The 26,542-nt window shown below is 48.1% G+C and overlaps 1 protein-coding gene across 2 annotated transcripts; it reads right to left on the bottom strand.

Moving 5' to 3' along the window:
• Positions 1 to 406: 406 nt before the first annotated feature.
• On the bottom strand, positions 407 to 26,310 carry kif18a (kinesin family member 18A). 2 transcript variants are annotated; one of them, XM_066700777.1, is made up of 18 exons: positions 26,000 to 26,310; positions 24,806 to 25,185; positions 24,261 to 24,418; positions 22,412 to 22,516; positions 21,804 to 21,914; positions 21,265 to 21,462; positions 14,250 to 14,426; positions 13,922 to 13,996; positions 13,710 to 13,825; positions 11,950 to 12,112; positions 9,722 to 9,886; positions 9,104 to 9,225; positions 8,688 to 8,929; positions 8,343 to 8,426; positions 2,726 to 3,137; positions 1,986 to 2,087; positions 1,585 to 1,703; positions 407 to 746 (listed from the first exon to the last, which is right to left on the bottom strand). In XM_066700777.1, exons 2-18 carry the CDS (start codon positions 25,131 to 25,133, stop codon positions 625 to 627), a joined length of 2,799 nt encoding a protein of 932 aa, XP_066556874.1. In that variant the 5' UTR covers positions 25,134 to 25,185; positions 26,000 to 26,310; the 3' UTR covers positions 407 to 624. The 2 variants fall into 2 exon arrangements, with proteins under 2 accessions (XP_066556874.1, XP_066556875.1); XM_066700778.1 differs by having other exon boundaries at positions 2,726 to 3,134.
• Positions 26,311 to 26,542: the final 232 nt, after the last annotated feature.

Here is a 26,542-nt window from a genome sequence, read left to right as displayed (position 1 = left end):
CTAATTTCTTTAACTCTAGCGTCCCCCCCATCCCCCCGTCTTCTTTGGGGGGTGCGATGGGAGCCATAAGCAAAATCAGGACAGAAAGAAAAAAAATAAACAACTCCTCAAAGTCCCTAAAAATAAAACCTCTACCAGGAAAAACTGACCTTTTTAAAACCCGACGGGAGCGATTATGCAATTAAGCGTATTTGCATACAAGAAATATCTTCATTTAAACCCAGCAGAGGCCAGAGAACCGCTTCGCAGAGAACGGATTTTAATTACAACTTAAATGCCAGTTTCTGGTCGAGGTATTAATGGCCTCGTTTGCATTTCCATCCTTGGTGATCGGTTTCAGACAAACTCAGCCATCGGAGGCGCGCCGGACAGACAGCGGGGCAAAGAACAGGCAGACAGACAGACAGGGCTTTAAAACAACGTGTTTATTACAAACAAACTATTAAACACACCCAAGAAACAGCAAAGAGAGTTAAAATGTACAAATTAAAAGGATATGTTCTTTTCTAAAGTCATATTTACAATGGCCACACCTCGCCCGGCAGCTGTACAATATCCACAGTCCTCTCTCTTCTTTAAACGGTGTTGAAATCACGCCCCCCCGCTGCTCGAGAGCACTGTCCGTCACTTCTTTAATCTCGCTGTCCTCAGGAACTTGGGCTGCCATTTCTTGACCCCCACCAGGTTCAGGTTGATGTCGGAGACACTGCGTGCCACCCTGCGCGCCGGCTCCACCTCCTCGGACCCTGGTGGGACGATAAACAATGGAGATTGACTCATCGCTGCGAAACGAGACAGACTCCGAGCCCGAAGGACGAATAAACCGGGTTCAATCTCTGATGGGGGTTAATTCTGTAGAAATCATATTCCGGAATTCAGCCACAGTTGAACCACTTTGCAGGTCGCCAGCAGTTAAACTAGATCGACACTTCAGCAGTAAGACACTGTGTGATGCGGTTCTCTTGCCAAATACAGTTGCTTTTCTTCCCCCTCCAACCAATAAACCCAATCAGTAAGAAAATTCTAAAGAAACCCTCCCCCCCCACCCCCGGCGCCTTCCCGGGACTCATGCCGAGAGCCTTGTCCTGGTGAGCAACGTTAGCCGGGCGTTACTGGCTTCCTCCAAAACAGTGTAACCGGAGCGCGGAGATCATGTTGCCACTGTGGCTGTAGTTCAATTTGGTACCAAAATAGAAAGTCCATCAAGAGGAGACCTCAGTGCTGGACGAACTCCAGGCCTGCGAGCCAACAACACCACTCCATAAAAACAGGAAGGCCTCGGATAGTGTGCTGGGGAGGAGGGGAGGAGGAGCGCACACTCCTGGCTGAAGGCTGCAGGCTTGTTGACGGTTCACAGACGGAGCAGCTGACAGGTGGTTCCCCCTCCCGGATCCCCAGACCCTTAAAACCATGACAACAAAAGAAGAGAAGAGAAATACACTCCACGTTGCAGACGAGTGGGACTGCGTCACACGCGTCCCCGCCGCAGCCGGATTAGAGCCAGAGCGCCGCCGACACGGACAGCAGCGCGGCGAAACGAGGCCGGGGGAGAACTGCAGGGACGGACGACGGCAATGCACATACCTCCAAACCTGCGCACGCGCAGGGGCTTGTTGAACGGGAGGTCCTGCTTCAGGCGCTTGGGCACACTGGGGCCGGGCGCGTTCTCCTTCACCGCCTCCCGCAGCGCGCTGAAGCTGTAGCTGCAACAGACCAGACACGGAGGAGACGCGAGCGTCAAGGAGCAGATCGAGGCTTAGACTTCGAACACCGGCACGTGTCACGGGACAGGACAGAACACAAAACAGATTTTGAACCTAGACAGTCCAAACAGGAGGCAACCCTCTAGACAGAAGACCCTCATGTTCAGAGGCTCATTAACTACAGACAGAATATCTGGCTTCAGCTGGAACTGTGCAACGATGCTTCCACACATTTAAACAAACGTGAGGATTATTTGCAGATCCGGAGACGAGCGCACCTACCTCCTCAGTTTGCGCTTCCTCTGCGCGGCCGAGGTCATTGCCATGTACGATGGCTTTTCCTGCCGCGTGTTCTTCTCATCATTTAAGGATGGGACCCCTCCCCTGAGGAGACGCAAGAGCACAAGTCAACATCACACACGCGGGACGCGGGTTCTGTACCGCAGGAGAAATGGGCAGAAATAGGAATCTGAGGCACTGGAAACCGTCGGAAGTAAAGTTGCGCTTCGCGGGGGTGTGACGTTGAGCACTAACTCGACGCGGTGGAAGAGGCTGGCTATATGAAATAAAAATGATGTTAAATCATTGAAATTCACATTAAAATAACGTTAAGCGATTGTGAGGGTCACGCAGCTGCTGTGGGCGATATACTCTGCACTTCAAGCACAATCAGCCTCTCACCAGCAATTATGCAATCGAGCTCTAGTGATCTGTAAAAGCCTTGTCATAAACAATCTATTGAGCTGTAATTGTAATATTTTTGGCCTTCCGCCATAAACATAATATCAAGGATTCTGGGCCGCTGCAATAAACGTAGCCTTAGTTACCAGAGAAAGCAGCCTTTATGACAGCGCACGATCACACTCGTTTTCTCGTGGGGTTTAATTGGGTGCTGGTGGCGCTGCAGGTGGGAGACACGGCACCAATTACAGACGCATGCTTCCCAGGCTGGCAAAAAGCGGTCACGGGCAGACCACCGATATAGGGTAAAGACAGATGAAAGGACAGGAAAGACCACCCACCCCGGCTCCTGCTCAGCTCCTCGTCTGCCCAACACCGCGTCCAGTTTGCTGGATCCCGGGGAGACGACGATGGTGGCGTTGGGGTCCGCCGCCTCTCCATCCTCGGCCAAGTTGAAGGTGGGGTTCCCGGGATCAGGGTTTTCAGCGTCCCTCGGGCCCTCCGGGGTCTTGCCGTCTCCCAGGTCCAGAGCCCGGCACACCTCGGGGGTGTACTGCAGGGGGTACATGCCCTCCTGGCTCAGGGCGTCCTGCAGAGCGGAGACTCGGGGGGGCGGCGGTGCGGGGATCGCTGAGTCGCGCACCAGGGGGGAGACAGCTAGCTTTCTGCGGGTTGGCATGCGTGAGGGCTGCGGCTGGCAGGGCTGCAGGGGGGGCGGGGCACTCTGCCGGGGGTCTCCTGCCGGCTCTTCTGCTGGTAGATAAGTAGCGAGGTTAACATGGCCTGCGGTGACAGGCGAGGGCAAGTGCAGAGCTGGAGCTTCTCACACACACATCAATACTTGAGCAGGAATCCTAACAATGCATTTGTCTGATGAAACAACCAATCAGATTTAAGACCAGGAACTCTGGGGATACGTTTCATCTGCTCAAGCTCGAACCTTGGACGACTGCGGTCCGCGGAATTCACATCACATTCCATTCATGGTCCAAATTAAACCTAAGACCTCACACCGATAGAGAGATAACCCCCTTCCAGGCCTTGTGAGAGTCGGGCACTTCAAGATACTACAGGTTTCACAAAACAAATCAAGCTTAACAAAGACACAAGGATCATTTGATCTCTCTGGGAAAACAAAGGGGACAGGAAGGGGAAGGAGAGAGAGAAGAAAGGTAAAAGCCAACACGATTTGGAGCTCATGAGGGCAAGGCAAACTAAAGTAACTAAACCGAACACATAAAGCTGGAGAGACTGCTCTACTGTTCCCAGAGCTCCGGCTGCATTATTACACAAGGAGTCAAATTAATGAAATGGCAAACGTATCAACCGCATTATCTCCAAACGCCCTGTCAGGAGCCCATTAATTGCGGTCTGTTGCTCGTTAGAAGGATGGCATCGCGGCGGAGATGCACCGTGCCTCGGCCGATTGAATCGGGTTACACTTTTACATTGGAGGCCTCACATTATAATCCCCGTCAGGAGCTGTTGGCCCGTTCCCCGCGTCTCTATAGTACTGGCCCGCCACACATTTACGGCCACAGGCTTTTACCACCATCTACCACAACCACAATCCTAACTCTATAACAAAAGTGTATAAACAGTGCGACAATTCAACAGACTGCATCTGCATGAGTACACACAGACAAACACAGACACACACACAGACACAGACAGACAGATCTCTTTGCAGCTGAACTGGCCGAGTCCGGGTGACCTTTCAAGCACCTTGACGGCTCATCAGAAATGTGCGAAGAACATGAACGAGGAAACCATCGTGTCCTCAAATTGAATTTCCACGGCCGCCCGGCCCCCGCCACGAGCCACACACCAAATGGTGAAATAATAAAGCCGGCCAAGGGGCAGAGAGAGCCGGCAGGCTCTTGACAAGACGCACCTAATGAGGGAGAAAGTGCCGGCGATGAGGAGGGATCCCTTCACAGTGAGGTGAAAAGCCGCAGTGATATGAATCATTCTGAAGAGATGCACACGCACACGCATGCATGGATGGAAGTGTGTCTAATCTCCTTTTGCGCACCACTAGAATGAAAATACGACTGGCTCTGCGGACAAGATGTTGTCTTCTGAGTAACGAGTGAGATTTTAAACTAATTCACTCAGTTTAATTTACGTAACTGCACATTTGATAGTTCTACACAGACGTACATACAAAACTTTTCTCCCTCACATCCTAAATGCTTAAAAATGACGACATGAGAGGAAAACCAGGTCATAAATAATGCAGTTTATCTAACAGCTCACTGTAGACACCACAAATCCCCCAGTACAGCCCTCTGATGTCCCACAGACACCAGGTTCCCAGAAATCCCCGAAAAAGCAGAGCTCTCCCTCTGGGGAAGCTGCGGAGACACCGAAGGAAAAACGTCACTTAACATGACAGTCTCTTCCCAAACTACAGAGCAGTGATGCTGTCCGATACAATTCATGGTGGAAAAGCCGTGAATCTTCCTTCTAAAACAATTTTTCACAGCCACTTACAAGAGACATTCAATCTCACAAAGGTGCGAATTGTCCCATTTCGAAAAACCCACCACACCCGAGAGCGTCCCGTCAGTCTTACTTTCCTCAGATCCACAGTTTGACCTGGATTATATCAAGGTTTAATGAGTGTTCAAACACTTATACAGTCTTACAGGGATGTGTGAACGAGGCTGCAATGTAAACACACAAACTTCCAGCCCTCTCTTGAACTGACGCACAGACGCAATGAAAAGTGATAGTTTTCGGTGCAAACTTCCCCAATCTTACGGCAACTGAGCAACTAGAAATTCCCAGTTCCCCACCAGACTTGAGACCAGTGTCCATTTAAAGCGACGCCTCGTGGTGCCAGGTTGTGCCATCGCAATTTACACACACACACCAACGAGTCTATGGCTAGAGAAAATCAGCTTCCGTACCCCAGAAGCCGGTTACATATTGCCGGGCGGTTTTTGTCATTACCTGGGAACTCATTGTCCAGACCAGATGCTTAAAGATTCAGCTACTGTTTTTAGGCACTTGAAAGACATCTACCGAGAAACACAATTAGAACCTTCTACACCATTATTTTCACTCCCATCTTTCTTCAAGAGGATAAATTGACATTAAACAAATATAATGATTTATTGTGGGGGGCAGTGAAATCAAGTGGATGTTTTAATTAAGCTACTGAGGTAGAGAAGACCAAGTATTGATTGTTATATTATTCCCTGGAGATTCGAAACTGAGACCACAGGGCTCTCGCATTAAAGATTTTGGGGGATTTAGATGGACGTCTCTCTCAGTTACACTTCGCACCGTCAGCCGGGGGAACCCATTCATCACAAGCCTAGGAACACAATCATGAAAGCAGGGGAGAGAAAGAGAGAGAGAGAAAGATTTATGGATCTGTAAGTTAATGCGAGAAGCAGGAAGCAATATTTAGCAAACATGAGTCACAGCCCACAGAGCCGGGTTCATGCCACGATGACGGTGATGAATGGGATTAGCCCTAATTGAGATTTGGGAATGAAATAACGGCCAAGATCTGCGTTGCCTCCCCCTCTATTTTTTGGGAATATTAATACATGCATGAGGAGGTATTTCTGGAAACGGCGCTGAATTAAAAATAGCACGGCCGGGCGCCGCCTTGCGCACGAGCGGAGCGTAATTTGATTTGAGTCGCGCTCGGCGGCGAATATGTCGGGAAGCGGCGGCGGCTCGTACGGAGGTGGAGGCTGGGAGTCGGGGCTGATGAAATTCCTGCTTTTTTTGTGAATGAACGACGGGTTTGACGCAGCCAGTGAGCGTCACAGTGTGATCCCGGATGAAAGAGCATCGCCGGGGCCGCGCGCTGTAACGAGCCGGGAACAGCGCGTCCTGTGCCTTACAGGCGACAGCTCTGGAACAGATGTGTCTCTAAAAGGTCAGAGTGGTCCTTGATACATTACTGAAGCTGCTCGTGTCGCTGTCATTTAGACAACGTGTAAAACTAAAAGTGCAGACAGGACCCCCCCACAACTTCGATCTCGAGGGGAGGAAGAAGGGACTGGAAGCATTTAATTGCAGCAGAAGTCGTCGAACTGGGATTTAGACACCCTTCTTCACTGCTGTGCGACACTAAGAGCGCTCCAAGAGAACAGGTCACATGGTCACCTGGTGCGGTGTGATTGGGTCATTACGGGTCACATGCACGCTCCTTCCACATCTCGATGATCAGGGGAGAAACTTATAGAAATCGGCTGCTGACATGTACATAATTTAAACCTTCACCAATGAGCGATACAACTTTACAATTATTTTGTTTCTGGTTTCAGTCTTCCAATTTTGATACAAACGATGCCAGCATGTCCGAGCAAAAACAACTCATCAAAACATTAAACGGCCTGCCCAACAGCCTCAGCGGAGACTGTTGTGTCAACGTGCCGATCACGAGTGCCCTTCGACCAGACCAAAGACAAAAAACTACCCGGAATATCGACAACACAACCATTAATTCGGGGTAATAACATCGGCACCAACGGCATCACTGACTCACAGGTGCAGGAACGGAAAAGGAGCGAAAACAAAGTGTTATCAAATAAATGCATGTCTCGACTGACACTTCTCTACATCCGACCGTCGAAAGCGGGACAGAACCAGAGACGAGAAGAAAACGGATGTGAATGTGTTTCTCATCATTCCCCCCCAACATAGGATGGGAAAGAGCGGGATTAGAATCAGTGAAACTGGCCAGAACAACAAACACACTGATTCACATTCCTGACAGAGGAGACCCTTTAATCCATACGGACAAGAACCTTCCCCAGGCAAGACAGAGCAGGACGCCCACAGAGGAAGCGTTTCCGACACCGACTTCGCTCTCTGGTGAAAACAGCGTCCATTTAAAAACGCAAGACGTTAGAAACTTAAAGAAAATATTTACTTGAAAACGCCTTTGGGGACAGAGAAAAAGAAAGAGAAGCCTATGAAATATGGATTTGTAAATCCACTATAATGATGTCCACAGTGGAACAGGTGGTCTGTGTTCGATTTAACACATGGTGGGAAATCTACTTCTCTCGCAGAAAACATCTTGAAACGATTACAGTGACACTTAACGTATTACAGGCAAGAAAAAGCACAAAAATAAAAAACAGGGATGCAAACGAGTAGGAAGGAAAATGCAAGACTGGAAGTTTACAAGAACGAAACAAAACAAGTGAAAGGGCAGCATTTTGCAACGTCAGTAGCACATACTTTAGCAATTAAGAGAAAACTAACATTTACACAAAGTACGCCTCTCTGCCTACACACACACAAAATGTACATCTATACAGGTGAATCACTGACTATTATAGGTAATTAAGAAAGTCCCATTTGAGAGTGAGAGCTGAGGAGCAAGACTACGGCTCTGATCAGAGGTTGTGTGGGGATTTATATCAAAATTCACACCAGGAATCAGATCTGCCCCCGACTCATCCGTTTAGCTTTCATACACCTCTTCCACACACGACTTCCCAGCAACTCAAACGCAACCCGCGCACGAGACTCAGTGAGAGTCCTGACCAAGAAGCATAACTCATTCCTGGAGAGCAGGAAGAGGAGAGAGAGAGGAGAGAGGGGTGCAGGCCAAGCCAAAGGACAGCCGTTAAGGAGTCGCACACTTTAGTGCCTTTTTAAAATGATGAATAAAGCACTGAAGAAAGAAATAGGCGACCCACTTAACAACATTAACATTTTAATTAACAGTAGAACAGTAATAAAAAGAATTTGATACTGGGTTCCAACAAATTCATCACTGATAGGTAACAATGTAACTGTTTCTCTAGGGAACCAACACACAGGTGAGAGAAACTGACCAACTGAACCGGCGGAGACATTTTCGATGTCCTTCCGAAGTTTTCCTTTGGGAGAGTCAAACGGCATTCAAAGACAGTGCTTTCGTACAATAGAGAGAAGGAGGAGAGGGGTTTGGGGAGAAGAGGAGGATTTAGTTTTTACCTTTGTGAGGTTTTGCGAGCGGGCTTTCCGGCAGCGCTCCGGACTGCAGGTTCTGCAGGGCTTTTCTTGCGCGTTTTTCCGAGCCTGAAAAATACACAAATCACACAAGTCACACACAGGTGACCTGCAGTATCGTTTTGACCCACAGCGTGCCGGCTGCCAAGAAATAAATAACCCTGGACGCTTTTCAGTTCGGGTTTCCGGCTCTTGTGGCTCCGCTGGGACAGGAACCGAGAGCCGACTTAATGAGGAGGCCGAGCCAACGCGGCAGAGCGCTTCCAACAGACTGGACTGACCGGGGATAAACACGGCACCGAGAGCCAAAAGCAGGCGTGTGACACTCACTGCACGGTGTGTTGGCGTGGCACATGAGGCGCGAGAAGCCGATCACTGCAGAGAGCTCTGGCTGGCCCCTGGGCGGCTCCTCCTGCGGCTCCTCCGGCTGGTCGGCCCACACCACGCCCTTCTCTCGCTGCACCAGCTGCTCCAGCTCGCGGAGTTCGGCGTCGCCGGCTGGGGTGCAGAGGCCTGCCTCCCTCAGGGTTTGGGCCTGCCTCCTGAAGGCTGGCAGCAAGGCGCTCAGCAGCCTGGAAGAGGATGGCGCTGGTTAGACTTGGGACGACAGGGGCGCCACAGAACGCGAGCCGTGAGAATTCGTACGGCGCGGACTGGTTAGGTTGCGTGACTAGGCCCGGCCCGGTGACCCAAGCAGAACCCAGCAACAGTTCTAAAAAATCTAAAACACAAAAGCCTTCACCCACTTCTTAGTTTGCTTGTTCTCTTGGTCCTGCAGGCCGATGAGGTAGGTCATGTGATCGACGTGCTGTTTGAGGTCCAAAACCTCCAGCTGCAACCGGTGGCATCGCAAGTCTTTCTGGAGGACCTGAGGAGCAAGAGAAAGAAGGGAAAGAAAAAGAAAAGGGTAGAAAGGGGAAAATGTCAAGGACAATCTTTTATTTTTTCCGCGTATGTGTCGGCGCTGATGCCGAGATCCCAGAACCGCAGTACCGGGAACAGGCCTGCTCCGAAAGCGTGCGTGCGTCATCGTGTGGCTGTGACTTTTCTCACAACAAGCAGATAAAACGGCTGCGCGTAAAACTGGCTATGCATGGGAGACGAGCGGAGACCATCGATCGCCACTCGTTAAGGTCTCCACAGTTGGACGGATTTGAGATGGGGCTTCATTAATTGGAGGCAGGAAGGAGGGGGACCGAAACACAAACAGAAGACCACAAAAACACGCACAACTCCTAATCCAGGCTGACAAGATTTTCTAAGAATCCCACAGCTCCAGATTCTCAGCTCCTGCCCCTAAACCCACCCTGCGACACGGCGCTGGAAAAACGCACCCCTGGGGGTCTGGGATGAGCTGCTCCTACCTGAGGGATGTGGCCCTGGCCGTCGCACAGCTTCAGCTCGTTCTCGACACGGTGCAGCCAGCCGTCGTTGTCCTCGAAACGCTTCCCCGCCTCCTGCAGTCTCCTCTTGAGGTGCAGGCGCTGGGTCAGCAGGGAAGCCATCCTGCGCTCGTGCTTGCAGGTCGCCTGCGGAGGAGCAGAGACATCGGGCTTTTGAATCCCGGCCTTTATAATCGAGGGACCCCGGCAGGATGCCCACCCCCGATACCAGGGTTTATACCTCCCACAACTCCCCATCCGTCTAGATCAGGGGTGTCAGACTCCAGTCCTGGAAGGCCAGGAGGGAGGTTTTGTTCCATCCCAGCTCTTGGGCTCCTTAATTGGTCTAATTAAACAATTAACTGGATTAATTGAACCCTTCTCTCCAGACTCCAGAATGTTCTGTGGGTTCAATGTTTTGAGTCATCAACAAATTTGTAGATACGGTTTATATAAGCCTACCTGAGTAAATCATGACAGTGATTAAGTAATTGGGATCTCCCATTGGAACAAAAACAAGCAGACACTGCGGCCCCCCAGGACTGGAGTCTGACACCCCAGGTATAGACACAGAGGATTGGCACGCCGCATTCTCACTGCCAAAGCAGACAAACATCACCAGGAAAGGTTAAATACATAACCGATTAAAAGAAAAGATAAAAAGACCATCACTTTCATGCTGTTGCTACAGAAACCAGCCATCATCTACAGTAACGGTGGCTGCAGGTGCAAGAGCGTCCTGTTTTCAAGAAATGAGAGCGCAGAGGACGAGTTGTGCGATGGATCGTGGACAGCAGGAGGAAGCAAACGATCTCTCGCAGAGACCGCTGCGTCGAAATGCCCTGAGCCTTTTCAATGCCTTCAAAGATTGTGAGTCAACTCGCAATTAAGTAGCCATCGTTTCATCAGACCTTCTTCAAAGACGGAGCTGACCGTGCTGCAGAAGGACAGAGCGGTTCATCTCACAGGGGCCTTCACTGACAGACGCGTTCTGAGATGGGGAGCAGAGTTCACACCGGTTCCTCCGACACTTCGAGGACACGGTTATTACACCCAGCGCCTCCCCAACTCGCCCTATATCGAAGATTAAACCTGTAACGGTTGCATTCGTTTTAGTTTCTGCTACACGGCAGTGTGAAAAACGGGACGGATTCCAGACTCCCTGTTAAAATAACCCCTTCAATATTAACAATTCAATTTCGAGGTGTAAAACGGGTTATCAACCAGTGTTCTCTGTCGTTACTACAGGCAGAAGTAAGACTCGGGACCTAGGATTGGATGTCCCAGAAATTTAAACGATGCTTAATCTAATCCAGGCGTGGCGAGGTTGTGGTTGCCGGTAATTACGGACACTATACTGTCCTGTGCCGCGAGGATTTCTCACCGGAGCCGGGAACGATCCCATTCGTACCAGCTTTAAATTAAAAATGTATAAATGAAGAGCAGAGTGACAAATCAATTGCACTTGGCAACACGCTGAATCCTGTCTGATGCTCGGCTGTCCCCCCTCCTCACAAACACACACACTCACAACACAAGAAAGTGTGCGGCCGCCACATGGAAATTAGGCTGGATTTGCATGACGATCCAGGGTTTCATTGGAAAGTATGAAAATGTAAGAGGATTTAAAGTGACACAAGACATTACGAGACAGTAAATCATCTCCAGGTTGGGGATGTCGGGATGTTCTTGGGAGCTTCTCTCCCGGGATGTCAAGATGCTCTGAGAGTTCATTCCCCCAAAAAGATAACTGGCTTAATTCTTAATAATTTAGCTATTGTTCATCGTTGAAAATGTATAAATTACCCTGCTGATTTGCATATCTCCTTAATTAAATTTACTGTGGAGAAAGGGAGCGTTTGGGAACTTGATTTATAATCTGTCCATTTGCAGCACATTTATTGGCACCATTGTCTGAGGGTCGTATTTAAACGTATGTCACTTAAGCAAAGCATTTTTGGGTTTATTTATTGCTGGTCATAAACCAGACTGTAAATCCAGTTTCCTGTATATTATATAAGGCACAGATTAACCCTGGCTATAGCCGCGGCACACAACGCATGCTTCTGAACTGTTGTCAACACTGTCTTTAGTTTTTTGTGAAGTTTAATGGCACAAGGATGATGTATAACAATCACACGTTATCCAGCTACAGGCGTCACATGTTCGACGCACCCGACCCGTGCTGATCGCAGGGAGGGCCACCTCACCTTCTCGGCCTTGTCATCCGAGCACAGCAGCTGGATCTGCTGGTGGCACTGCTCTCGGTAATGCGCCTTCAGCTCGTTCTCCTTCAGCTGCTTCTCCAGGCTCAGGTATTCCTTGCGAATCTCAATCCTGCTGCTGAAGACGCTTTTCAGAGACTCCTCCAACCTATTCAGAAATAAAAACCCTTTAGCATTAAAATCGACGGGAGACGGGACAATATATAATTTCACCTTTATTTAACCAGAGTCAATTGAGCACCAATTCTCATTTACAATCACGACCTGGCCAAGAGGCCTAACGCTGCAAAAAACAAACACACAAAACCACTACAATTAAAAAACAAAACACTATATACAAAGCAAAGGCATCAATGCACAATACAAATTTAGAGTATGCGTAAAAAGATACAGCAAGCGCATTTGTCAGATAACAGCTCAGTCAAAATGCTCTTGAAGGAATGTAGAGGAATGAATGTAACAAGTTGAAGGGACTTTCGTAGCTTATTAACGGAATTATAATTCAGAAGTTTACCCTTGAATGAAATCCGAGGCAACATTTCCCACTACAAATCTGTCCGTTTGATTGGGAAGAAACTGCGATACTGTTCACATACACTCGGTACAGGGGGTTAAGTGTCACACAGGAATCTCCCGGCAAAACTGGAGTGTTAACAGATCGATATTAGAAAACTGGCCTGGGTGGGGTGACAGTCTAAATGGCTTTGTCTGCAGGACTGCTGTGCATGCGGTTAACTAAGAGAGGTGCCATTACAGAGAAAGTGAAGTTTTGCGAACCGTGCTGGACGAATCCGTCGTCTCTACTGCACCGGTAAACAAACAGGGCAGACCGGCATCAGTATTCCACAGAAATAACACCAAACCGGCCGGGATGTGACTGCAATCCTCAATGCACCTGCGATGACGTCGGAGCTGCTGCTGTTTTGACCAACTTTTGAATTTTTAATACGTGCAGAAATGTACTGCCAGGGAAGGGGAGGCGGAGGAGACGCAAACCTCTGACCAACATAATGACATTTCCGTGGGTCTAATTGAAGGAAATGAAGCCGATGAATCCGACAAGCGAGCCGGTCTCTCGTTTGCTTCGTATGTAAAGAAATCTCCGCCCGACTGAGCTGTACAGGGATGTCAGACCGTTGCTTTGCCGCACCATTTAAAAAAAAAGATTAAGTAAATAAACATTGTGGTCTGTGAAGAATACGATCAAGCCTTATTAGGCTCTTGCAAAAATGTAATTTTTCCATCTATTGTGGAGTTAAATCAGGTTTTCTTCCTGGGATTAAGCGTGGCCTGTGGGAACACGCATGCGATGAAACTCAACTGCCTCAGAGCAAAAAAAACAACTCGCATCAGATTCAGTCAGGGCGGAAAACTCACAGCTGGCAGAGAGAGTTAGAATAAAAATGCTTGATTTGTTGATTCTTTGGGGGTGGGGGGGGATGTGACCCAGGCGAGGTCGTGCCCCCGGCAGTTCACGCACACAATATTTAAACACTTTCCGCACGGCTGGCTTTAACACACACTTCTGCATTGTTTTCTCTGAAACCACAACAAAAACATGCGGCCGCCCAACGGGGACTCCTAAACTCACATCCTGAGAGAGGTGTGCGACGCTCTACAACTTCCCTGAGTTGCTCTAAAATTAGAAGAGAACAACAACGCATAGACTACAGCAGAGCGGTAAGTCTTTGTTGAAAGCAGGTGGAGAAATAGCGATAACGGTTAGAGGGATGAAACAAACTCACTTCTCGATCTCAGCCTGTCTCTGATGGGAGACGGACAGGAGACTCAAGTGCCGCTCGACTGGGACCGACGTCGTCTTCTCCTCGTACTCCTTCAGCTTCTGCTTGAGCAGGAGAATCTGCAAGCAGGACAACAGATTGGTACCAAGCGAGAAGTCACCCAGAAAAGCAATGAATTGATTTAAATAGCGGCACCCCCACGCCGGATCGCTTACCTCTTTCTTTTGCTTCTCGCAGATCACGGCGTATTGGCTGACGTGGCTGTCCAGGTTGACCACGTTGCTCTTCAACTGGAAGACACACAGAAAAGGTATTTGAGCAAAAACGTTTTTGGGAACCACTTCAGGTGCACTTTCACTGCAGGAATTAAATGCATTTAAAGACATTTTTAAAAAGCCACATGACGTTCAGTCTATAATGTTTAATGTTATGAGATCAACATCAACACACTCGCCCTGGAAAGCAGTTCAGTTTCCATGAGAAGCTGGGCAACAAAAAGTAACAAATCATCTCATGAATTCATGACAGAGGAAGTGCACATACCGCAGACTTGATGTCCTTGGCCCGGTTGGCGTACTTCAGCGTGTTGTAGGTGTCGTCGTAGGACAGCGAGGAGGGGCTGACGTTGGCGATCATGATGGTGCGGCAGTTCCCCCCCAGCGAGTCCTTGAGCAAACGGGTCAGTTTGCTGTCCCGGTACGGGATGTGTGATTTCTTGCTCTGGAATAGCAATCAAGGAAGAAATATTCAAATTTAATATAGATCTGACACAGAAGGATCCAAACCAACTGTCCATTAGAAGCAGAACTCAATGCAGATTTAAGTTAGGATCTGTAAAAGAAGTGTGTAAATGATTACTGACAGGGTTTTCAGGTAATCTCAGATGAGATTGATGCGGTCCTGTATTATTTATGAATTATAATGAGCGATCGGTCTGGGCTACACGCATATATCGAGACGAGACACGTGTGCATCTCCAGTGAAATGGAGTCCGAGGCAAAATATTACTTCTGCATTTCTCGTTTTCATCATCCTGCAGAAACAGCAACCTGTTGTTTCGATAGGTTGGGGGTGCAGTACACTGCAATATGTTAAGCTATTTTGGTTTAAAATCTCTACTGGCAATTCTCTGAAGTAAAAAAATAAAATTTGGCATTAATGATGAAGGCCTGGATAAGACCCTTTAAAGAAGAGAAAAGGATCAGAATCAAGGGGGTTTGGACTCCTAGACAGCAATGCGAATTTCTGGAGCTTTTATACTGTTGTTCGAGGGTCTGAGACTCCAATTACGAGTCCGCTGGGGAGATTTCCACCCTTTCAGATTTATATTTTGGCAAGTAAACAAAATGTACCTGCAGAGCAAACCGGTCAATCCCCACAGTAACCTGGCACTTCGATCTAGCGATGACTCACGCCTGTAGTCCGGCACCATTAGAGCAAGCAAGCATATGAGCCGGCCGGCCTGGAGTCTGAAACGCTTAGAGATGGGCTGACTCCAGCTCCACTCTCTAAAGCTGGCATTTGTTTACTACTCCCCTTGCCCAGTGTGAGAGAAACCGCAGGGCAACTATCTGTGATCCCTTTGATGCACTTCCAAGTATATCAGACTGAAGGAAACTATAGAATTAATCACAAATGCCTTGCATGATTTAATTGATGGTGTGAAAACAGACGTTGTGGGTCTCGCGTTCGAGCATGACCTCGTTGCACCCCCAACCTCACTAACAACAACACAGGTGGAAAGCAAATACAGGTGTCTCTTTTGTTGTTGCTACAAAAGCGGGTTTTACTCATACAATACACAGCACAACATGTTTACTTGCAGAGGACCGGTACGTTCTTTGACAGACAGCCGCTAATCTGCAGGGACAGAATTAGTTTTCGACGGGGCTCCTTTGAACATGCAAACGATTAAGGGAACAATGGCCCTGAACTGGCCATGTCGGCAATGCCCTCGACCCAAACTGATATTAAGTGCATTCAACTGTGCCTCTGCTCCACAATAAAGCTCCCCCGTCAGGGTTTTTGTTCTGTTCATTTTCAGATATTGCCAAGCGCTACAGCTTATAAAACTGCGGCCTTCAGTGCATTCGGTGCCATATATCAATTAATCTAGTGAGCATCACGACATTTTTGGCAAGATTTCTGAAGCAACAGAGTTTCAACTCATTCTCGTCGGGAAACCAATGTAAATTTAACCCAGTGTATTAGGAATGTTGCAAGATCTGTCCGACACAAACACGCACTGAAACCACAGCTTTGCTCCTTCATTGTGAAAGAAAGAGAACAACTTACAACAAAACCCGTCAGGGCGGATGAACAGAGGAAGGCACCAACCTTCTCCTGACAATGCCTCGTCTTCCCAAAGAGAAACCGCCCACAAAATGAGAGTTTCATCCCATGAAACACATTCCACAACATAAATCCTGAACCACACTCCCGTCCGCCGTTTCTGACATGCAAAGCATCTGCTGGCAGGAGCAACAACACAACCCTGGCTTCTGTATAGTCCAGAATTACATCTGAAAGACAGGCACCAACAATGACTGTGGGACAATGATTACCCTTCAGAACCGAATCACAACTCAGAAATTGAATTACACAAGAGGTGTGAGAGAGGCTGATTTAAAACATGGAATTGGCTTAAAAATATATTGAAATGATCTGAAAAACACAAGCAACTGGGGAATGGGAAAGAAACATTGTAAAAAGACGATACCTTTCCCTTCATGTACTTCCCCCCTACTCGCAAACACTCACAATCATTCAAAAAACCCAGCCACAATCACTATCCAGCTCCCATCAAACCCAGACAAACAAATGCACAAATAAAACAGAAACAGAAAAGTGAGAGACACCCTACAGTGCTGGCCAGCTGTTGTGATCTTTTCACATCTGGAAACAGAATTCATACGTCTCCATGTCAGACGCAGGAATCGATACGCTTGGGGGACCCGTGGCTCGGTGAGGGTCGAGGTGGTGGTGGTGGGAAGGGGGGGGGGGGTGAGGGATTTAGGAGGCCGCCTCTTTGTCCCACTTAAGGAAATTGGCCATTTCATTACCAAAATTTACTCCACCGAAGCCAATTCCCCAGCAGGCACCCTGTGGGGAATAGCGCTCCGTCCGTAATGCCATATAAAACAGGCTGCGGCCATTCATTATATATGGTAATAAACTCCGCTTTATAGGATTTACACTGGGGATGGGGGGGGGATTGGGAACGACAAAACAAGTATTAGCTGAAGATATTCACTTTATTTCTAGGTCAGATTTAAATCCATGCACTCTGCTACAGCCTGGGTGGGGAGGATGTATAAATAGACCTAAGGTGTAGGCTTAATTTTAAAATGTTGTGCTCCTTCCTCTAGTTTCCTCTAACACCACTTCCCATTTTGAGTTTCCCCAGTAATTAAAACATGTTGCACAAAACTAGAGGAAGGAGCGTGAAACACTCAGCGGCTCGGCTGGATTTTCGACAGTAATTGGACCTAAGTCAATTAACGTTTGGAGTGGATTGATTTACACAGGGCATTGTATATTTACATGATTGTAAAAACATTATTGTTTTTGTTAAATCTTGTTATTGGCAGGGAAACTAATGCTGGCTGAAAGTAAACAAGTTTTAACCCTTTACACACACACTTTAATGCTGACGAACAAGTGAAAAGTCAAGTAAACACACATAAAGGATGGGAGTGTGCGAAATGGGGTTATAAAAGTCTCAGTGACGCAATGCGTGCCATAAAACCAAAATAACTGCAAAATCAAGTCCACAACACGAGGAGAGCAGAGAGAGGCTGACAGACTTGCTCAGGCAGTTGCATTTGTTGGCTCTGGGAATTATTCTGAATGAATGAAAGCGTGTAAATGCAAAGAAATAAAACACACACACACACACACACACACACACACATCTCGGTTCCTGCTCTGTCTAATGCGCTGAGATCTAAAGAGATGAATGGAGGGAGACGGGCACAACCGCACACAGTAACCAAACAGCCTTCGTCCAGTGCGGCGTCGGCGTCATGGCATCACGTTACCGTACACCGCTAGCACGTTCAGGCGGCGTTTACTCAACGCGAGCGGCTCGTATGCGGGCTCCCCCGGGACCCGTGCAAGATGAGACGACTCGGTAACAGGCTAATGAATGCAGATAGTATGAAACAATACCCAGACGCACTGTATCGGGCCCGACCACAGAGCCAAGTATAAAGCACTTAGAAAAATAAGTCTCTTACGCCGGCACTGATGGGCTGTGCCATTAGGGCCGACAGCAGCGATATAAGTGGGATACAAACACTGGAAAAAACTTCAATAACAACCCTTCATTAGGCGTCTGATACCCTGCTTTCTGTCTCAAAGAGTGACTCATTATCACTGGTATAATTATTATTATGTAAGTGGGTGTAATTCAGTCACTATTTTGGTTTCACACAGTGGCTTCAGGCTAGTGGGTCTAATAAACGGTGCAGAAAGCTGAAGCTCCCGTTACGAAGGACAACAAATTGTGGTTTGGATCATCAAACTTGAAAACCTCCCCCCCCTCGCTTGAACTGTTGCGGTCCTCTTATCTGCACACTCAGCTGTGCGATGATACTCCTATGGAGGCGAGGATATCAGGCTAGATTTGCAACTTCCATTTCCCAGACTTGTGACGTCAGACTTACTGAATTAGCCCTGTAAGCAAAGACCCAGCAGACGAGGATGGGGGTTATGCCAAGTGCACTAATCTGGAAATACCCACAACCTGGCACCAACACCGAGGAAAGAGGGCTCACAACAACTAGGCAAAGGTGTCATACTATCTAGGGCCCACTACAACCATAAAACACGCCTTCAGTCACACTTCGGGGCGGAGAGCAGACAGCTTGTCGTTTATTTATATATTATAGTTTCAAACTCGGAAGAACGCTGGGAGAGTGTGTGCAGCATTGGCGCACCTCTCTGGCCTCTCGCACACACACAAATCACGCAACACTCTGCCGCTTTAATGCGTTTTAACCCCACATTAACACGTTTTACCAGCGCTGGTTCTAATTCGCTCCCCGACCGCGGAGCTCCGTGAATTAGAGCCGATAACGTACCCTCGGAGGGCTGTAAAGGGTATGGTTTTGATTATTGCAGCATGATGGTTTCTGTCACCTGTTTTATGGCTCAGGAGGCCGGCAGGGTTCATTTAACCCTCGGCACCCTGGCTGACGGTCGAGGCCTCTCCCCGACGCCCGGGCAGCTGCAGGCCGAGATGGCGCCCGAGAGGACGAGGGGTTAACGCCGAGCTGCGGACCAGTGTGGAAACAATTAGACCAGGCCGGCTGATAGAGGGGAACCCCGCGGGACCTGCAGAGCTAACCCTTGTATAAGCAATAGATTTACATTATGCCGGGGAGCCGAGAGACGTTGGGTCAGTCTGCAGCGACAGACAGGTGGCCCAACTGCTTCAATTAGAGTAAAATATTTACAAGCATTTCACTGGGGGTTCAAAGGGAACTAATATATTACTCAGGTTTTTTTTTTTTTTTTCCTCCCCTGTTGAATGGCAATACTTTTTAACATTAAGGTTTAAAAAGAGGCTTTATTGAGAGTTATGAACTACAAAAGGAGGATTAGTGCGGATCAACCGTCAAAATGTGTAATTAAAGAAACAAAACAAATATTTAACTAAAAACAAGAGTTGCGCTGCCAGCGAGCGGACAGCTTCGCAAATCCAAGACCCACACAATGAAACAGGGAAGACAAACGAAAACACTTTGATGCGTTTGGAGGACTTTGTGTTGAGCGACTTTCATTTCGAGATCAAACACAAACAACAACAACAAGATTCAGATGCGGCGATCAGGTCAAAATGCTGCGGCTTAGGAGATTTCATTGTAAGGCTTAATCGTTCAAACCACAAGACCGAATGAGACTTCTGTAAGGAACGGACAAAAATACGAGTCTGAGTCATAACCCCCCCGTTCTCTCTCTCTCTTTCTTTCTTTCTTTTTCTCTCCAAGTTGCAAATAATAGGCTAACTGTCATATAAACCAAGGTCAAAATACTGATGATTTCCCTATTCAAAGCCTGAAGTGAAAATATACGCTTTTGTCAGATTCCCTTTTTACAAATGAACTAAATAAGCACATCTCACAGAAAGATGGGGTGGGGGGGGAGGAGTTGTGCAGGCACTGGAAAATAACCTTTACTTATTAGAGAAAATGACATTTCACAGCTGTTTCTCCCTTCTTTTCCTTCAATGCTCACGGTAGTCTCTTGGTCATGGGCTAATGAGATTGTCATATAACGAGCCGGGGGGAAGAGGGCTTAATGGGTCTGATCCTTCTAAGAAAGCGGCCCAGGTGCAATTCAGACGCTATTGGTGCAATAGGAGAAAACGGCAGAAAGCATCTGGACCTTTTCTGAGAAAGATGCGGCGTAATCCCTCCCCGGGATGATTTTCATTCCTGGGGATTTGAGGGATGAGAGACGGAAGAAAACCGAGGACCTCGGTCTGGATTCTCTCGGAGACTGCGGCTGCAAAACGCTGGGACGGGAGAGGAATATGCTCCCGTTTTCTTTGGCTTTTCTCTTCTCCACAAACAGATCTCACACCTTAGATCTTTGAACCAGTCAGGATCAAGGCGGACAAAGGCGTCCGAGGTTTGTCAATGAGCCGTGGCTTCGTTTGAGACGGTCCTTGAGCCGTTGTTTGCTTTCGTGGTAGAGCTTCTCAATCAGTGGTATTTGTATTCACACCCAAGAGCAAAAACATAGCCTGACAGATACCCCCCCCATGATGTTACAGCCCCTCTTCCCCTCATGAGTTTCCAGTCAGGCCCTGAGGGCTTGTAAACAGCGCACTCAGCACAGACACCGGGGGGATGACAGCGTCCGTTTTCCATCATCACACATGGGGAACAACAGGAGGACCAGGGGACGCCAATGATTTAAATTCAGAGCCAGAACTGTCATTCCAGAAGAGAAACAGAACACAACAGGTGCGGAGGTGAATTCACCGGGCCGCCCCCCACGGATGGAAACGGCCCCGGCGTGCTCCTGGCCTCCCTCTCTCTCTCACCCGTGCGGTGCCCCTTCCACCACATTACATCAGCACCCCTCCGCACAGCCTCTCCCGGCTTATCTTTCAGTACCAGGAGGCTGACTGACCCTCCCCCCGCTCACGTTTCAGCCTGACACGGGATACGCAAAACCGGGAAACCATATACATCCACAGAAAACGCATCAATATATAAGTGACCCAACAGAAAACGGGCCTTCGGACTAGAGTTCTCTCGAGTTGGACTTATTTAACATCCACCTTGTCCCCCCAAAATAAAACACGTATGGACAATTAATACATATATAGTACACTTGTTCTGGAGTACACTAGTATCCCAACAAGGTTTGGTCTTTCTTAAAGAAATAACATCACATGCATGTACCAACACACTGAAAAGAAGAGGCACCGAAAACTCAAAATCCTCTCAAGCACATCCTCTTTCTCTGGCCAGGAACATCTCTGGCATCAACACACACTTTCTGGCTTAAACCACAATGCAGGAAAGTCAAACGCAGCGCCTACCTTGGGGTCCGCCAGGGCGTTGATGACGTTGCCCAGCGCCAGGAGGGACCGGTTGATGTTGGCCCCCTCGCGGAACCTCATGCCCTTGGTGTTGGTGGCGCTGGCCCTCTCAGACCCGGCCAGGTCGATCAGGCTCATTTTGGCGATGCGCACGTTCTGGTTGATACTCGCCGTCTTATCCTGCTGCTTCACGTAAATCTGACCAGGAGGGGAGAGGAGAATCTCACCAGCAGGTCGACACAACGGTTTGAGTTTGAGATATGGTACGTCTGAACGACTGAAAAGATTGTTTAGGTTGTTTTAACACCATTTCAATCCCAAATATGATGCTCTAATCCCCCCAAGATTAATTATATTCATATGCACACAAACACACAAGAAATTTGTTCAGGATTTAAAGGTTCTGTGGAACAATTCTTGAATTTGATCAAACTATTTCAACATGTGGATCGGCCGCAAACCACGCCAACAGCCCGGAGGAGCCGAGACCCGAACCCGCGGATGCTGCCCTCCAAAACGGATGCCGGGGGCCCGTTTACCTGGAACACGGCGTGGGACCGCGAGGAGGAGGCGTTCACATCAGTGGGGTGCTGCGTTCGATTCCTGTTGCCGTAATCCAGCGCTTCGAGGATGTGCTCCGCGGATTTAGGCTACAAAGTGTTGGGAAACGATACAAAAGAACCTAGTTATCTTTAGAGGCCGCTGATCAATACGGAGTTCTTTTTATAGATCGTTTTAAGTGAATTGAAACTAAAGAGATGAGAAATTTAAAAAAATAAAATAAAATAAAATAAAAAAAAAAACCTGAACAAGAGACGGATTTTTAAATCACCCAACTGGGTTCGACAGCAACACAAATGTGGAGAAACAGGGATGCCCAAGAGGGGGTGGTCTCTGAGGCACAGACTCAGATTAACTGCCCAGGTGGGGGGTTTTCCTGAAGCGGTCAATAGTAGGGGTGGGGGAGACAAATACCTCAATCAGGTAGCAGAATCACATTCATAACTCTAAAAAAACAAAAACACGATTATTCTCATCCAACTCTGGCGATTCCCCTGAGAACGTCAGAAAGGCAGCAGTACCTCCTCGTTTTAAACCATCATTCGCCAGAGAGGCCCGTTCTGATCTGGTTCCCCGTGTCACGTACCTGATGCAGCGCCAGTCCCTGCACCACGACGCCGTGGCTGCCGTCTTCCCGCACGGCCAGGGGGCCCGAGTTGCTCAGCAGGTCCCTGATCTGCTCGTTATACACCTGCGAGACACGGAGAGCAGTCAATGTGGGGTCTGCGCAGGAGTAAACAAACCAAAAACTAGAGAATCACGAGTGAAGATCAATCGTATCATTGGCAGTTCTTTATCTTCCACTTGTTCTGCCCACGGGGTAGGTCAGCAGGGCACAATTGGTCAATGATTGGGGGGGGAGAAAGTCTTTGGCGACACATAAGAACATAAGAAAGTTTACAAATGAGAGGGGGCCATTCGACCCATCGTGCTCTTTTGGTGTTTATTAATATCTAAGTGATCCAAGGATCCAAATTGTCTCTTCAACCACATTGCTGGGGAGTTTGTTCAGATTGTGACGCCTCTCTGTGTGAAGAAGTGTCTCCTGTTTTCTGTCTTGAATGCCTTGAAGCCCAATTTCCATTCGTGTCCCCGGGTGCGTGTGTCCCTGCTGATCTGGAAAAGCTCCTCTGGTTTGATGTGGTCGATGCCTTTCATGATTTTGAAGACTTGGATCAAGTCCCCACGTAGTCTCCTCTGTTCCAGGGTGAAAAGGTTCAGGTCCTCAGTTTCTCAGTAGGACATTCCCTTCAGACCTGGAATAAGTCTGGTTGCTCTCCTCTGAACTGCCTCTAGAGCAGCGATATCTTTCTTGAAGTGTGGAGCCCAGAACTGCACACAGTATCCAGATGAGCTCTAACTAGTGCATTGTACAGTCTGAACATCACTGCCCTTGTTCTCAATTCTACACTTTTGACAATATACCCTAGCATTGCGTTTGCCTTTTTTATTGCTTCCCCACATTGTTTGGATGGAGAAAGTGAGGAGTCCATGTAGACTCCTAGGTCTTTCTCATGCGTTACTTCATCTAGTTCTATTCCTCCCATAGTGTAATTATAGTGGACATTTTTGTTACCTGCGTGTTATATCTTGCACTTGTCCACATTGATTTCATCTGCCAGGTGTCGGCCCACAACTGAATATTATCCAAGTCCCTCTGAATAGCTTGTGCTGCCAAGATTGTATCTGCTGAGCCACCTATTTTAGTATCATCTGCAAATTTGACAAGTTTGCTAACTATCCCAGAGTCCAGATCATTAATATAGATTAGAAAAAGCAAAGGCCCTAGTACTGATCCCTGTGGAACTCCACTAACAACCTCACTCCAGTTAGAAGCGACTCCTCTAATCGACACCCTCTGTTTCCTAGACATCAACCAGTTCATAATCCATCTACTTACATTACCCTGAATGCCTGCAGCTTCCAATTTGAGGATCAGTCTTTGGTGTGGAACCTTATCAAAAGCTTTTTGACAATCTAAGTATATCATATCATATGCTTTCACATGATCTACAGCTGCAGTTGCATGTTCAATAAATTCTAATAAATTATTAAGACATGATCTGCCTCGTCTAAACCCATGTTGACTATCTCCAAGAATATGTCTAATCATTTTTTCCAACATTTTACAGGTGATGCAGGTGAGACTGATTGGTCTGTAATTTCCTGGCTCAGTTTTGTCCCCTTTCTTGTGGATTGGTTTGACATTTGCTGTCTTCCAGTCAGTTGTAGCACATCCCCTGTTCAAACCCATTTTTAGTTTTTAATCTACTGAGTAAGTGTTTCTACTTTGAATGAACCAACATGCTGGCCGAGGTGCGTTGCTGTGAAATACAACCACTGAAAACTGCGTATTCACCCCACACAGCGTACACCCCGCCACATCAAACACACCAGTGTGTCTCTTCAGAACGAGGTGGAAAATAACCACTCACCTCCAGGTACGAGACGGCAATGTCGAAAACCTTCTCGTCCTTGACCTGCTCGATGCGGCTGTACAGCTCCTTCATGGTGTGGTACATCACCCCAGGCTCGTTTGCCATGCCCAGCATCGTGTGGGTCTTGCCGGCGCCGGTGGCACCGTAGGCGAACACTGGAGGGATTTGGATGGGGAGAGAGAGGATTACGATTGAGTTCGTCGTGGACCGGAGACCAGTCTCGATTTTTCCCCCTATATTCCTTCAGAGGTGATTTGTTCGGCAATAAAATACACACACACTCTTACACAACCCAAAGTCTTCTACACAATGTGACTGACCGAGAGACACTGAACTTCCTGCTGTTACACTGATGCCAAGGGCCTTCACCAACTAGATCTAACAGACCAGCTTTAAACTGAAAGAAAATTGCCCAGATTTTGTACCCCGCAAAACACACACACACACATGTACAGGAAACGGTGAGCTTAACACTTTGTTACACGCGAGTCAAGTGCGTTACAGCACCTGGGTGGGGGGGCGTCGGGAATCTGAAACCTCACCTGTGCAGTTGTACCCGTTCAGGACCCCGTCCACCACTCCCTTGGTCGAGTTCTCGAACACCTCCGCCTGCGTCGAGTCTTCGGCAAACACGCCGTCGAACACGAACTTCAGGTCCTTGTTGGCCCTCTTGTTGACGTCCCGGTTGCGGACCCTGCGGTTCTGGAAGAAGCTCACTTCCTGCTCCTTGGGGTCGAAGACCAGCATGTGGTTGTCCACCACGTGCACCACCTTCCTGCAGCTGCCCTCCTTCTCCCGGGCGTTCTCCGGCCGCACGCGCACCACCACCTTCACGTGGCTGCAGACGTCGCCCTGGCTGCCCGACGCCATGGTCCACCCCTCTCTGTCAGAACCAAGAAGACGAGTCCGAGAGACCGAGTCACTGAGGGAAGAGAAGCCAGATGAAGATGGAGACAGAGGCATACTACTGACAGTGTGCTTGACTGAAGCAAGGCTGCAGAGATCAATAAACCAGTGCCATTCAAAATGTAGGCGAATAACCACAATGATCCTTTGCACAAATTGTTCAAACACACATTGGAAGTGCGAGGGAAGCATTTTACACAACTGTGAAGATGTATTATGACTTGTTTAAGGTACTTTAACATTTCCACACTTATTGCACGGCTGGTTTCCTGGGGCTCCAGTGAAATGTAGCCCAATTCAAGGTGTAGCTTTGCATCATAGTCCTGGACAAGCCCAACTGCTTCCCAGTCTCTGGGGTTTCATTCAGACACTTCACACAGTATATTTAATGCACGATCATCATCAGAGTCAATCCCCCCGTTTCCCCATAAGATCTTGTTTTTGTTTAGCAAAGCACTTTAACGAGATCACAAGTTACCATCACAGGGCGGAAGAAAACCCGGCAGTTGTTAATGCAGCATATGTATGTCCATAATAAACAACAACAACAGTGTCTGTGGCATTCAGAGAGACTTGGGGTTTATTCTGGGTAACTTGTGCACTAAAGCATATCCAGACACTTGAAAACAACATGAACACACCCAACAACTAACTAAAGTGTGTCCATGGGTCAAAACGAGGTGTTGTGTTTGACATGAAGTGAAAACGCACCGACGGCCTGCGCTGCTCGCACACCCGCACACCGGCCTTTTCCAACTCTCATCTCGGCGGGATTAAACAGACCTCCTCTTCCAGACTAAATGCCCATCTTAGACACGAATAACACTCACCTTATGCGGTATCGGCCAACCTGGCCCTAGTTAAATTAAACAATGAAAACACAGCGGGCTCTGACAATGTAGTCCACTGTATCCCGGCGCATTTCAGGGGGAAACGCCGCGAATATTTTCAAACACAAGGAAGCATCCGTTTCCACAAGCCGATTGGTCAAGGCGTGCGTGACGTCACCGCGCACGGTAGTACGGAAGATGTACGTCGGGCGGAGCAGCTGCAGTCAGAGATCCCTTGAATCTCGTTACAGTGCAATATAATTCATTGTTTCATGAAGTACTATTGCCGCTTGGCTGTTGTAGTGTTCATGTTGAGAAGGAGAAGAGTAAACATTAATTATAATTATAATAATGCATGCATGCATGACATTCAAGTTTTGCAAAACTATGTGTGCGCCTTGTGCACAGAAACACAAAGTCTGCACACCCGACCCGTCACTGCTCAGCCCTTTAGTTTAGTTGTGTGCATGTTTGTAAGGGTGCGTGTTGGGTGGCAGCAGTAGATATACAATGTGCATCCGTTAGGCCAACAACGAACACAAA

The sequence above is a fragment of the Amia ocellicauda genome, chromosome 4, assembly GCF_036373705.1.
Source record: "Amia ocellicauda isolate fAmiCal2 chromosome 4, fAmiCal2.hap1, whole genome shotgun sequence".
NCBI classification, from domain to species: domain Eukaryota; kingdom Metazoa; phylum Chordata; class Actinopteri; order Amiiformes; family Amiidae; genus Amia; species Amia ocellicauda.
The sequence above is the reverse complement of the archived record's forward strand: the minus strand, read 5'-3'. Positions and strand labels throughout refer to the sequence as shown.